General features: G+C 45.3%; 1 protein-coding gene across 1 annotated transcript in view; it reads left to right on the top strand.

Annotated features, from left to right (window-relative positions):
• SV2B (synaptic vesicle glycoprotein 2B) overlaps positions 1 to 14,554 on the top strand; it is a 624,280-nt gene that overhangs the window by 466,137 nt on the left and 143,589 nt on the right. The window contains exons 7-8 of the mRNA XM_078684094.1: positions 1,053 to 1,163; positions 2,036 to 2,124. Coding sequence (XP_078540220.1) covers positions 1,053 to 1,163; positions 2,036 to 2,124 — 200 coding nt within the window. The remainder of the gene's footprint in view (positions 1 to 1,052; positions 1,164 to 2,035; positions 2,125 to 14,554) is intronic.

Raw genomic sequence — 14,554 nt, 5'->3', positions numbered from 1 at the left:
ACCATTACATCACATAGTAATCACGTTTAGTATTAGGTGCTAAGTAGGTCGACGGCGTTTCGGACCCCCTAGTAAATCACGGGGTCCGTCATCAGGACATTTCAATGAAAGCCTTAACAATAATTAGCCTCTAAATGCCGATAAAGCCCAATCGGAACCTGCAGTTTGGAAGGTTGGGATGTGACCGCTCACAATCGAGCGCACAATTCCGCGGAACGTAATGGTATCCGTCGGAGCCAAGGGAAACCGGGTGAGTCGGTCGGCGGGTGTGCTCCCTAGATGTCTCTACAGCATAATCAACCCGGTCTAGCTGAATATTGGTATTAATCCCAACAAATTCTGAGTAAATTTGACTTATCTTAGTATGTACAAAAGCTGGTAATTTATCACAAAAGCCTGAGAACCATCCAAGTTGACTGGATTATTGGAACAGGAGCACATATTAACCATTTAAACAGTTCGTTTAAAGGATTGTGAGCATTGTTAATTTTAATAATACAGTATTTTGATTTTGCCTCAAGAATAGCATGTTTCAAGTGAAGGATTAAAGACCTGTGCATTATACTCTTTCAAGAGGATCATAACTTACCCGCTATTTCTGTTCTTGCCTTCTGGACTTAAAGTTCCAGATCCTAAGGTCATGTGACAACCAGGGAGAAGTAGGTTTAAACATTCATAACGAGGTTTAGCACATAGCCCTGCAATGTTGCCACACAAGTACATTCCTTCCCGAGGAAGATAGAGAAAAGGTAAATATGCACACAAGGACCCAGACTATAATTTGTACCTTACTTTTTATCATTTCACAGATACATCAGCGAGTGCAATGATTGCACAAAAAACAATCATGCATTTTTCTGCAATGTGACAAGTGCTTTTGTAAATGCTTCCTAGTTATACTAACTAAACGAAACCAGCATTAGGCACTATTTTCTAACACAATATTTAATTCTATAATTGCGTGAACAGAAAAGGATCTGGGCCACTTTATTCTTCACTTATTTGAAGTAATTCATGCCACTTGGACTCATGATATATTTTTTCCTTTTCAGGTCGCTCACATCAAGACTCCAAAGCAAATGGATGAGTTCATTGAAATCCAGAGCTCGACAGGCACTTGGATCCAGCGTGGGTTTGTCCGATTCACGACCACTGTTAAGCAGGTACCACAGACAGTCAGATTTTCTGCTTTCTTTCTGTTTTTAATCCTCATTATACACTGGGAGCTGCCACCAAGTGTACCCTTTTCAATGTCTAAAGAGAAGCATATAAGTGAGCACCTTGATAGTAGAGCTCCAAAACATAGGTGTGTTGGCACAATTTACATTTTGCCTGTAGAACTGAGTGAAATGCTTAACACTTGCTGTTCATGAAATTGTGAAATGTGCCTTTTTCACTAAGAGTAAATGTTTTCTAGCAAAAATGTTTTTATAATGTACATTTCCCACTAAAACTTCATTTCCTTCGACGTTTTCTCCCATAAATGTAGATTGTGCTTCGTATTTCTTACACCAAAACCAACTTTTTGTGGATTATAACCTGCTTTTCTTAACTCTTAAACTTTACAAAGCAAAACATGTGACTTTGACATAGGTGAACATTCACAAAATCATTCAACACTGAAACACTCAAACCCTAATTATGCTGGTTTTCTTTGATCTTAATATTGATGTTACTTGAGGAACCAGAATGTTGAATTTAACCACCTACTTATATCCATCGCCATATTTCTGTATCAATAAAGCCTACGCCCAAGTAATATATATCTAATTCCCAAGGTACTTAAAAACTTTGTCAAGAAATAATTTGTAAAAGTACTTAGGTACACTTTTGCTTGGCTTTTCAGGCAATATCTGAATAGGGCAAGGAGTCCATACATATTTTCTGCAACACTGTGCACAATGTATGAGAAAGTATAGAAGCTCAATTTAGTTTGCACTCCAAGATCCTTGCTCCTTGGTTAGAATGATGTTTATAGATGTTTGATGTGGATATATAACTGCTGTATAATGTAAAACCTGTCATTTTACTTTAGATCTGGGAGAACACATTGTTTTGTTTTGCTGGACAATACAGAAGAAACACAGTGTTTTTGGCAATAGTTTGGTTCACAATGGCCTTCAGGTAAGACACAAACCTTCCTCTTATAACTTAATAATGCCTTGGTATTTATTATTAGAGTGAGGTGAGATCTAGGAGTGAAACACTATGGTGATATATGGATTGTGGTAAGAAATACCAGTTTTACAACAACCCCACTTTAGATATTCCTGTGAAACGTTAGCATGTCTCTCACGTTGACCATTATGGGTGTAATATTCTATACTTGGACGATGTAGGCTGAGATATCTTTCAATTACAGTTTTTTTTTAAAACATATTTTTATTGGCATTTATCAGTTACAACAAGCCTGTAACAACCATGCTCAAGTTTACCTTCTTCATGTTTCAATACAGTATTCCGTCATCTCAATCACTGTTGCCATTTCGTACATAGGCTCTTCTATATCTACATGTATCTAGGAATAACGACCTCCTCTGCTTTAAAGCAATACCTAAAATCTTTAAACAATATAGTCAGTAGGGGTTATTTCCCATGGAGGCCACTTCTATTTCCCGGTGCTTTAAGTATAAATAATCCGTTTATTAGCTTGTCCCTCTAACTTAGGGGCTCTTCTTGAGGAGGTCTCCCGAACATTGCCTTTTAACCAAACTAAAAACAAACATATGTGTGCAGTGTGTTATACAAATTCCCAGGGTTTAACAAACTTTCATTCGAGTGGTCCATATGAGTGGGTAAACGAGGAGGGATGATGGTAAGGGTGGGGAAACTAAACTCCATTCAAGCAGCCGAAATTGAAGTCCTCCCAGCCGGGTGTACTCATGGGGGTCCCCAGGGGTGTACTTGCTCTCCATGTGGGTTGTAGTGACACTTCCCATGATCGTCTCCTATAGTAACAAAGTCTCCCCTCTGATCCAGTAGTGTCACTACCCTCCAAGTCTTTCTTGCCTTTATGGGTGTTCCCAAGTTTCAAGGATTTCTCTCCATTGTGCAGCGATAGGGCGCTTGCATAGCCTCTTCCCCTCTTCTTTGAGTAGAGCCTGCTTTCGGCTCCAGCCCAATAAGTAATGTCTTGTCTCCATGCGCTCGCCCTTGGGCCAGCACTTGATTTCCAAGACATGGCTATTCTTTATCTGGCAAGGACCAAGACCAGATCTATAAATTTATTCCCAGTCTTCTGTTTGGGCGGGCGAGAGAAAACCCAAGCAAGTAAACCCCAAACGTAGGACTAAGCTCACATCTCAATCTTTCAATTACAGTTGAGGGTTGCAATGTGTTGATGTACAACGAGAATTAGAGACTAAGATTCCCAAACAGATGACGTTTTGATCAGACTCTTTTCAGTACTGGCCAGGGCTGATAAATTAGATCTGTTAAATCAGAAAGCACTTCTAATTTGCCATTACACTCCTCATGGGTTAAAGTAGCACTTCTGAATTCACATAAATACAAGTATCATCATTTTGCCATAATGACTTCTTTAAAACATCTTCGGATGAAGTAATTTAAGTCAGTTTTACTTTCTGCACCAAATGATAGCCGTAGACTATGGCAGGATCCTCCCACAACAAAGATTCTTCAACAAATGAGTGAAAGACAGATCACCTCTGTTTTGACTTCTGAGACTGTTCGTTTTCTTACAATGCTATTTGAGACCCAGAGACATCTAAGGTCAGCAGACGCTTTGGGTCTCATTTATGAAAACCGTCTCATCGCTGCGTTAAAACAGCGATGTGACAGTTTTCACTGTTTGCTTCTTGTGACATGATGGATGCTCCATATTTAATGTAGGTCACTCTATGTCGCAAGGAATGAATGATACATCAGGAATCCTGATGTATGTCTGCGCAAAAGCCACCCATTGCTGGAGTTGTGTCGCAAGCATGATGCAACTCCAGCAATGCATAAGGCAGGCCTATACACATAGCACTGCATCACCCTTACACTTCCTATGAGGCAGGCATAAGGTTTTGACACAGTGGAGCAGTAAAATCTGATAGATTTCACTGTGTCACTCCTATGACTCTTTGTTGTACGGGAACGCCCACCCTGCATACATTTTACCTGATGCAGGAATAATGTGGAGCAGGGCTTTACAAAGAGACGCATCTGCCTAGATTTGTCACCTTATGAATGTGGCGCAAAATGGTACAATATTTATGCCACCAGTAGGTCAAGAAAATGACACACCAACAGTGTAAAACTGTTGCAAGGGGCTCATAAATAAACCCCTTAGAGTGTGGCATGAGTAGATTTACTAGCACTCAGTAAACTACAGTCAAGGGAATGACATGCTCAGTATTCTGGTTAGCACTAAACATACAGTTTCAGGGAAGAGATGAGCATAATTAGAGAAAGGGCACAACCTATATCTTCAAACTAAGATGGGTAAACACAGGGCCAATATATAATCACATACATACATGATTGAAAAACTTAGGGCATGTGACATTGTGAAATAACTAGCCTCAAAGTGCTTCTAGGTTGAAGGAACAATGGCTTGTACACAGATGAGACTTCTTGGTATAGATAGTAGATTGTGACCGGTATTCAAGAAGGATCAAGAAGGTTAAGAAAGGTTCTGCAGTTGCTGAAGTATTATGAGATACAATAATGCCTGATGAAGTACCAAGGATATCCTTTTGTTTTAGTATCTATAATAAACTCCTGAGGGCGAAAAAAGTATTGTGTCTCATTTTTTCCCCCCATTATTTGTCTTAGCATTATTTCAAGTTGTTAGACACTTCCAGTTAAACATGGCATATTTGGCATGCTTTCCCCTGACTTTTTGCCTCCTGTATTCATGAAGCTGTGCTGGATTTTGTTTTTGCTGGATTAGATGCTTTGGGCACTTTGCCACTGCTGATCAGTGTCAAAGTGCAAGTGATCTCTTTGTAAATTGTTATTGTGATTGGTTCTCCTTAATTAGCATATTTGATTTACTGATAAGTCCCTAGTAAAGTGCACTGAGTGTGCCAGGCCCTGTAAATTAAGTGCTACTAGTGGGCCTGCAGCACTGATTGTGCCACCCACAAGAGTAGCCCTGAAATGGTATCTCAGACTTGCCACTGCAGTGTCTGTGCACAGTTTTAAACTGCCCTGTCGACCTCGACCTGGCAAGTACACCCACTTGCCAGGCCCTAACCTTCCCTTTTCTTACATGTAAGGCACCCCTATGGCAGGGTGCAGTGTATGTGAAACACAGGACATGTATTGGTGTGTGTGTGACGTGTCCTGATAGTGAAATACTGACAATTTCGTTTTTCGCTGTTGAAAGGCTATCTGTTCCACAGGATAGAATGGGAGGTACTTTGTAACCGCTTACAAGTATAACTCCCCATTGGGACAAGATAGAGAAATACAGTTTAGACTCTCTCAACTGAGAATTTAATAATACATATTTTAGTAAACATGGTTTTTAAATTATGTGTTTGAAAATGCCACTGTTAGAAAGTGATGTTCGAGTTGGTGCGAAATTGCACACCAAATCCAAGGGCACAGCGGAATGTCACATATTCAGTAAATTTTTCCATTTGTTTACCATACTAATTAATCCAAATTCAATCCATGTACTTCAAAACTTTTAATTTCATTCCATTTTATTTTGATCTTTCCACACGTGATTTGCGTTACGTTTTTAAACAGCTTCTCATGCCTTGGATATGCAAATCCATGCCTTTTTCCAGGAACGCAAAGACGTAAACCATCCTCGACTGTTAGTGATAATGTTACCCAATGCATTTCGGGCTTAAAAATAGCCCTTCCTGAGGGGTGCACTAAAAAAATAAAACAATGTGGCCGTTAAAATTTAGTTGCAAATTACCGTGCTTCACATGCCAAACACTATACCATATTTCAAAACGACCCATGTATAGCGCTCTCCCTCTAAACCCGGTGCTACTACGCTACCATTATTCCACATGAAGAACCCTTGAACCACCCTCCTTGCTCCTTATTTGAACCTTCCTTCATCTTTCAAAACATCCCCACTGTTCGATCCCTTTCTAATTAATCCAATCCATTTTCTCCCAATTCTATTTGTGGTCCCTTGGATAATTCAAAACTATACCCCGCCCACCCTATTGATGTTATCGTATGCGCTATAATGCAGAACCCTTAATTATATGTTTTGCAGATTACTTTGCAACATATACAGCATTAAAAACATGATGACAATAATAGTGTCCAAAAGTTCAATGCAACCAAACAATACATGCAAAACGTTCTTCTATGTCTTGGACGTGCTTCTCACTTGCGTTCACATATTCTTTAAGTAAAATTGTTCATGATATTCCTTGTGTGTTACTGGCTTAGGGCAGTCTTTATGAAACAGTCGAACAGTGCCGTGCACACCACTTTTAACCTTTTTCGCCTTGTAACTGCATCTTTCAATTTTAAGTCTGTATGCGTGCTCACTGGATTACGTGATCTGCCCTTTTGTCACGTGAAAATAAATAATGTTCGAGTTGGTGCGAAATTGCACACCAAATCCAGGGGCACAGCGGAATGTCACATATTCAGTAACTTTTTCCATTTGTTTACCATACTAATTAATCCAAATTCAATCCATGTACTCCAAAACTTTTAATTTCATTCCATTTTATTTTGATCTTTCCAAACGTGATTTGCGTTACGTTTTTAAACAGCTTCTCATGCCTTGGATATGCAAATCCATGCCTTTTTCCAGGCACGCAAAGACGTAAACCATCCTCGACTGTTAGTGATAATGTTACCCAATGCATTTCGGGCTTAAAAATAGCCCTTCCTCAGGGGTTCACTAAAAAAAAAACCAACGTGGCTGTTAAAATTTAGTTGCAAATTACTGTGCTTCACATGCCAAACACTATACCATATTTCAAAACGACCCATGTATAGCGCTCTCCCTCTAAACCCGGTGCTACTACGCTACCATTATTCAAGTCGGCATTTTCTTGAATGACCATTCTGTGTGCTTCTGCCTATTTGTGGATTAACTGTCTGGTTTTGGAGTGACAGGGGCTGGGGATGTAGGAGGTTGAGGTGTACCTGGCCCATCCTGGGTGACTCAGAGCTGAGCTGATTGGGGCTTAAATGCATTTAGAGTAATGGGGGGAGTTTTCCTTGCACCTGAATAGGGCCTATCTACCTTGTACAGTACTGACTCCACCCCTTTTGGTAATATGAACCAGTGATGACAGATCTGGTTTGGACTGGGCTCAGAGACCTTTGCACAAAGAGAACAAAGACAAAATGGGGTATAAGTAGTAGACCTTAAATCCCAGAACTTTAGACTACTTCTGGGATTAAGGGCAACCTTTGCCAAAGAGAAGAGCTGAAGTGCTGTGAGGAGAAGTACTGTCCCTTTGCTGTGTGTTATGTGGGGTTGGCCTGCTTTGCTGTGAACCTGCTTGAAGAAGAATCTCCAAGGGCCTGTCTGTGCTGGCCTCCTGTTCTCAAGTATCAGGGACACAAAGGCTTCTCCCCCAGCTCACCTGAACTCTATTGCTGAAAGTTCTGACCTGCCAGGAGATGCCTATTCCATTTTTGGGCCTCTGGAGGTTGTTCCTGGTATTGGGAGCTGGAAGCAACTTAAGAGAAGTAAGAAAACCTGTCTCCGAAGCTGCTGTGATGCCACAAACTGGACTAAGGCCTGGGGCACCGCTTGTGCAGTGCAGGACGCACCGCCTGGCCTACACTGTAGCTCCGACGCCTGCCAACGCCTGCAGTTATCGGCATTTCCCAATCCCAGCACTCACACAAACTCCGTCATTGCCAGTGCCTGCATCCTGGTATTGCGGTACTGATAACTGCAGAGGGTGACTCCACAAACTCACTGACTTTGCACCGTCACCGGACCCGACGCCTCACCGCTGACACAACCGACTTCCCCTGTCCTGGTTTCAACATGCCTCCTCCTTGTGGACACTGCACCTCACCTCCTCCTTGGCAGCAAGGGAGACGTCCCCGACCTCTGCTCCAACATCTCACCTCCATGACGCTGTGCATCATCATCATCTTTTCCAACATACTGTTTGTTTGGGGGTCTTTGTGACTCTGTGCCCGACGTCGTTCTCCTTGAAGTCTGAGCCGTATTTTGGATTTATTGCTGTCACAACATCGCAATAGCCCCAGGTGGAGCTATTTGTTTTCTACAAGTTTTATTTCTGCAATAACTGTTCTAAAGTCATATCTTATTACCTGTGTGTTGGAATTTTGTTGTTTTGGTCTTGTTGACGTTAGAGAAAGATACTTTATTTTTCCTAAACTGATGTGGTGTCTGTTAGAAATGGCATCACTGGTTGACTAAGGCTTGCACCAAAACCAGGCAGAGACCACCACTCTACTCTAGGCTTGGGAGTTACACGCCAAAGATAACCCCTGCTCATCCCCTTGGTAGCTTGGCACGAGCAGTCAGGCTTATCACGGAGGCAACAAACACACACACACAGCAGCAACACACTAGGCACATCACTAAAGGAACTCCACACAAGGTTAGATATAAAAATAGCCTTTGTATTACCATAAACACATTAGATCATAATCACACATATACACTGTGCCAACTGGAACTGGGCAGTATCTACAGGGGATTATATACACATGTCAGGGCCACAGGACCACTGTCAGAATCAGCACTTAGTAGAAATAGTAGATGTAGAACATAGAATAACTGAAGCACAAAATACTAATTGTAGAGCACAACCAGTAAGTACTGGTAAAAGGTAGGAACACACTACGCAATACTAATCACCTTAGGCATAGATCACGCTGATAAAGATCAATTCAAAATGGTCAGGCTATTCTGTTGATGTTTCCTAAGTTAAATTTGCCCGGCATTAGACGCCTCTAATACCATACGAAGTTATCCAATAAAGAGGCAGGCGCTGGAGACAGGAAGACAGGAAACAAGTTTTATTCCGACGGAGTAGAACACATCAGATCGGACAACAAGGTATCGTCTCGAGGTGCTCTCTCAGCCTCTCTGAGACCTGGTCTTTTATACCCTGGTTTAAGACATGTGAACGCTCTTTATTACAACAAAGTCATTGTGAAATATGAGAACGACATCCCCGGCACCCCCCAGTTCCGGCCCATTCCAACACATGACAACAGTAGAGGCCCTTTCCCCTCATATGATTGGGAGGGGGCTATCACGCAGCTGAGTGTTCTGCCGATTCCTTTGGAATGTGTGCGCCTGATCGAATCTCAGGGGGTGGGGAGGTCATGATCAATAGTGGCTCCTTTCAGGAAAGGCGAGTGCATACAGTAGTGGGCAATAAACTGTATCCTCGGGCTAAGGGATGACCAGCGGTTCGTACAGGCAGTCGGGCTCAGAGGAAGGGGTCATCAAAGGAGGGGTATTCATGGACGGAAAGGAGGTGTTGGTCAGGCGCGGGGTGTGATTCCCTGAGACAGAGTCATGGGAGGGGAGGGTTCATGACTTGTGCATGTGAGTGGGGGGGTAGCCAGGGTGCGCGGGGAAGGCATGCAAGGTTCAGGGAAGTGTGCTGACGGGCGATCGTGAACAGGGAGACCATGGTACCTAAAATGGCTGTCGTGTATGTTCATATGTGAGTCGGCAAGATGGCGTAGATGATGTTCAGTACACGAACTAAAATTCCACAGTCCTCCCTTAAACATGTCTCGCCAGCTTGTCAGTTCGGATCGATCCCCATGAGACCACGCACCTCTATCTCGTATAGGGGACTCATGTGCTCAGTTTTAAAGTCCAAAGTCTTAGGGCACATACAGTTGGAAATGAGTGCACATAAAGGTGGTAAACATTGAATACCTAAGCAACACCCACACAGTATCATGATTGGTATCAATATAAACGTGAACAATCTCCATCCCCAGTTCTTCAAAGTGTCCCAGAACCAGCCTCCAAGCGACCATCCTTCCTGCTCCTGGTGAACCTCTGAGGACAGTCTGTGGAGGTGTTCGATTGCTTTGTAGACTGAAGGTGAGTTATCTGGCACGTAGGTGCAACAGCTGGAGCCGATGATGCGGCATGCTCCTCCACGGTCGGCCAGAACCACATCTAGAACAAGACGGTTTTGAAGAGCCACCAGGCGGACTGCCTGAAGCTCAGCCGTGTTGTTGGCGAGGATGCCAGCGGTGATGTTAATGGTTGTTTCTACTGCCTGAGTCAGGTGTCGGATAGCGCGGCTATTTGCCATTGGGCCCCACAGAGGAACAAGTCCCTTCGCCGCATCCAGGAACTGTGCTCCGGTGGAGTCGGTTTGTCCAATGTCTCCGGCGCGCTTTTGCCGGTGATGGTAGGCTGGAGCCACATACGTGGGAGGAAGAATGAAGGCGATGTAGCACGTACCCCTCCAGCCTTTTGGGAGCCAAGTGTAAGCTTTGGTGCCACAAACAAAGTACATATTCGGGGAAGCAACAAAGGAGGGGGGGGTCAGCTGAGACCAATGTTTTGGTGATGCGACAAGAACTGTGACCCACCAGCTGCGTTCCCTGTCCTTCGAGGCATACGAGTCCTGTGACATTGATGACAGACAGGGCCACGGTCAGGGTGGCAACCGTTTGTTTCCGCAGGTGGGAGAAGGTGGGTCTGGCTGGATTGTGGAGCACTTGCATTTCGACCCTTTCTTTGGCAGGGATGTTCGTAAGGAAGGTTGAACCTGAAATTGCAGGACAAAAGGGGGCAGACGTCTTTCCTGTTTTGTTCAGCCAGAACCCATAGTAGAAGTGTGACACTGTTTGACCGGAAGCGGCGTTGTCCTTGTGGCTTTCCTGCATGAGGATCAACCAGGCGAGGCAGGAGCCGTGAACTGAGAAAGGAGAAGGGATGAAGGGGATGGAGTGTCTGGTAGCATGTGGGAGCAACCCACAGATCCAGCAGTTCGTGGCATTTGCAGCAATGTTGTGCTGGTGCAACAGTTGTACGAAGGAATTGTTCCAGAACTCCTTACGCCTTTCTCGGAGCTGAGGTGAAAGGGTGATCAGGTGGTGCTCTTTCATGGTGGTTGGCTGGACAGTGGTTGGCAACATCTGGTGAGCGGGTGTGCTTTCCTCCAAGATCCAGAAGGAAGTCATGAGGAGGAGGCAAAAGAGGAAGACAATGAAGAAAGCGATTGTCTTTGATTTGTGCAAATTATCAGTCTTTGGGTTCCTGTAGTGGGTATTTCCTGTTGCTTCCGACGTCTTCTTATCTGGCGCTTCCATCATCTTCTTATCTGGCGCTTCCATCATCTTCATCTTCAAGGTGCTCGGTAGTGGGCAGAACCACAGACTTTGTTTAGCTTCTCTCCGGGTAACCCTTGGTTGCTTTGGGTCACCGTTCTGAGATTTTTAACTTAGTCAGTGGCCTACTTAGCCGAAGCTCCCTCCTTTCGACGCAGGAAATACCCTTCTCGGGATGGCACAGTGGGATCAGAGCGTTTTGCAAGTTCAAGTGCCTCGGTATCAGGATAGCAGTTCAGTGATGGTCGGTCTTTGTTCAGGAGCTCTTCTTGGGTGCTGACGTTGTCTGTCGTAGCCAGGGTCGACGAGACCTTTTTGCAGTGGTGTGCATGCAGCCAGTGCTTCTTCCCCTCTACTCGAAGAGCCGTCCGAGTGGTGATCAGTACTTGCCAGGGGCCCGTCCACCGGGGTTCCAGACTCCTTGCCCGTTGAAAGTTCCGGACTAGGACGTACTCTCCCGGTTGGATATCGTGACCGGGACCCCTGGAAGCATCGGGGATGGCCTGCTGCACCTGTTGATGAATGACAGACAACGTTTTAGTTAATTTGTATAAATAATCTGACAGCAGGACGTCGGGGACGTCGTGAATGGAGGTCGGTTTGGGGGCAGTCCAGAGGTTCATTGGTCGCCCAAATACAACTTCGTAGGGGGTCAAGTGGTGCTTAGTGGGAGTGGAGCGCATCGATAGTAATGCCAGTGGAAGGGCATCTGGCCACTTAAGTCCTGTGGTGGCCACTATTTTCGACAGTTTCAGTTTCAGTGTAGCGTTGTGTCGTTCAACCAGGCCAGCGGATTGGGGGTGGAAGACTGCATGGAACCTCTGTCTTACCCCCAACCCCTTCAGGATTAGTTGGATAACTTCAGCTATGAAGTGGGGGCCATTGTCGCTCCATAAAATTCGACAAAGGCCGTAGCGAGGGAAAAACTCTTTCAGTAGTACTTTGGCAGTAGTCATGGCAGTGTTATCACGGGTCGGATAGGCTTCCACCCATTTGCTGAAGGCACATACAATGACTAATACGTACTTCAAGCCTTGGCACCTCTTCAGTTGGATGTAATCCATCTGGAGGACCTCAAAGGGGTGGTCGGGGATCCCAAACCCTCCCCGGGGTACCACAGTTCCTTTTCCGGGGTTGTGTTGTAGGCAGATAAGGCACTGCTGGACCAGACGTTTTGCTGAGTCGGGGATCTTGTTGTTGTGCCAGACTTTGGAAATGAGTTCAATCATGGGGGCAGAACCTATGTGTGCAGGGGAGTGTGCCATTGTCAGTATGGGGATCAAGTATGAGTCGGGCAGCAACCATTTGTTCGTGTCTTTTGTCCGCCAGCAGCCTTCATCGTCCCTTAGACCCACCCGTGCCCATTCAGTCAGTTCGAGAGGTGTGCTAGCCGACTGGATGTCCCTAATTGTTTCCCTAGCGTCAGTCCATTTTTCTGCTTGTGACCTGGTCACATACATGCGTGTCGTTGTCCTATTCTCAGCTGTGGTTCGGGCAGTGATGTCGGCTAGTGCGTTTCCCTGTCCAACTAAATCTGTCACCTTCTTGTGTGCCTGGCATTTGATCACTGCTAATTGTTTGGGGAGAAGAACTGCTTCAATCAGGGCGGAGACTAGATCTCCGTGAAGGATGGGCGTACCGTGGGACGTCAGGAATCCCCTTTCCCTCCACAGGAGCCCAAAATGATGAACCACCCCGAAGGCATACTGGCTGTCCGTGTAAATGTTCGCCGTGGTTCCTGCTGCTATGATACATGCTCGTGTGAGGGCAATTAGTTCGGCCGCCTGTGCGGATCGTTGTGTGATGCGAGCTGTTTCAACTACTGTTCGGGCTGTAGTCACCGCATAGGCCGCTGAAGTGGTGCCGTCTGGGAGTTTGATACAAGAGCCATCTACCCATAGTTCTCCATCAGGATCTGTAAAAGCAATGTCTCGGAGGTCAACTCTACTCCTGGTCTGTTCGTCCGTGAGGGTCACACAGTCGTGTATAGGGGGCACATCGGGGTCATTTTCAGGCAAGGGCAGCAGTGTAGCAGGATTCAATGTCGTGCATCTCTTCAGGGTGATGTGGGGTGCAAGTAGAGTCAATTCGTACCCTGTCAGTCGTGCACTAGTCAGGTGTTGAGTCTTGGTCTGGTTCAAAAGGGTGTCGACTGCATGGGGTACTAACACCGTGAGAGAGTTCGAAAGTACAATTCCCTCACTATGGCGGATAGAGACAGCAGCAGCGGCTACTGCTCGAAGGCAGGCAGGTAGACCTCTGGCGACTGGTTCAAGAGTGGCAGAGAAGTAGGCACAAGGGCGCTGTTTGGCGCCGATGGGCTGAGTTAGAACAGACAATGCGCATCCCTCCCTTTCGTGAGTGAAAAGGGAGAAGGGCTTGGAGTAATCTGGTGTTCCTAGAATGGGTGCCGAGCAAAGGGCATCCCGCAGCTCCTTAAAGGACGTTTGGCATTCGGGGGTCCAAGGGAGTGGGAAAGGGACATCTTTGGCCAACAGGGAAAGTAGGGGTTTTATGATGAGACTGAAATTCGGTAACCATTGTCGGCAGAAAGAGGTAAGGCCCACTAATGAACGGACTTGCTTCTGTGTTTTTGGAATGGGGGTGTCTAGGATGGTTTGGATTCGGTCGGGCGTAAGTTTCCTCCCTTCTTTGGACAGGAGATGGCCTAGGTATGTCACTTGGGGCTGGCAGAACTGCAGTTTCTTTTTGGAGACTTTGTGGCCATTCTCCGCAAGAAAGTGCAAGAGTTGGATAGTGGCTGTGATTGCAAGTGGAGTGGTGTCGGCCGCCAAAAGGATATCATCGACATATTGGATCAACACCACTCCATCTGGTAGCTGGACGGCATCCAGCTGTCTTTTGAGGGCCTGGCTGTAAATGCTGGGACTTTCAGTGTAGCCCTGGGGAGCTCTACAAAATCGGTATGAACGGTTTTTTAAAGTGAAGCCGAAGAGATAACGGCTGTCTGGATGGATGGGGATAGAGAAAAATTCATTTTTAAGATCAATAACGGTGAAGGTGGTGGCAGTGGACGGGATGAGAGTCAGAATGGTGGCGATGTCTGAGACTACGGGGTACTGTGGCACCACCACTTTGTTGACTTCTCGCAGGTCGATGATGAAGCGGTACGCTTTCTCATCTCCCTCACCTTGCTTCTTAACAATGGGTAGGATAGGGCTATTGCAGACATTACTAACCACTTCCTCTACCACTCCTGCATCTACCAAGGACTGAATAATCGCTACCAATGCCTTCTCGCCTTCGGGCGATATCCGGTACTGTGGGAATTTCGGGAGTATTGCATCTG

Source organism: Lissotriton helveticus, chromosome 3_1 (assembly GCF_964261635.1).
Source record: "Lissotriton helveticus chromosome 3_1, aLisHel1.1, whole genome shotgun sequence".
Taxonomy (NCBI): domain Eukaryota; kingdom Metazoa; phylum Chordata; class Amphibia; order Caudata; family Salamandridae; genus Lissotriton; species Lissotriton helveticus.
Note: the sequence above shows the minus strand (reverse complement) of the source record. Positions and strands in the feature narration are given on the sequence as shown.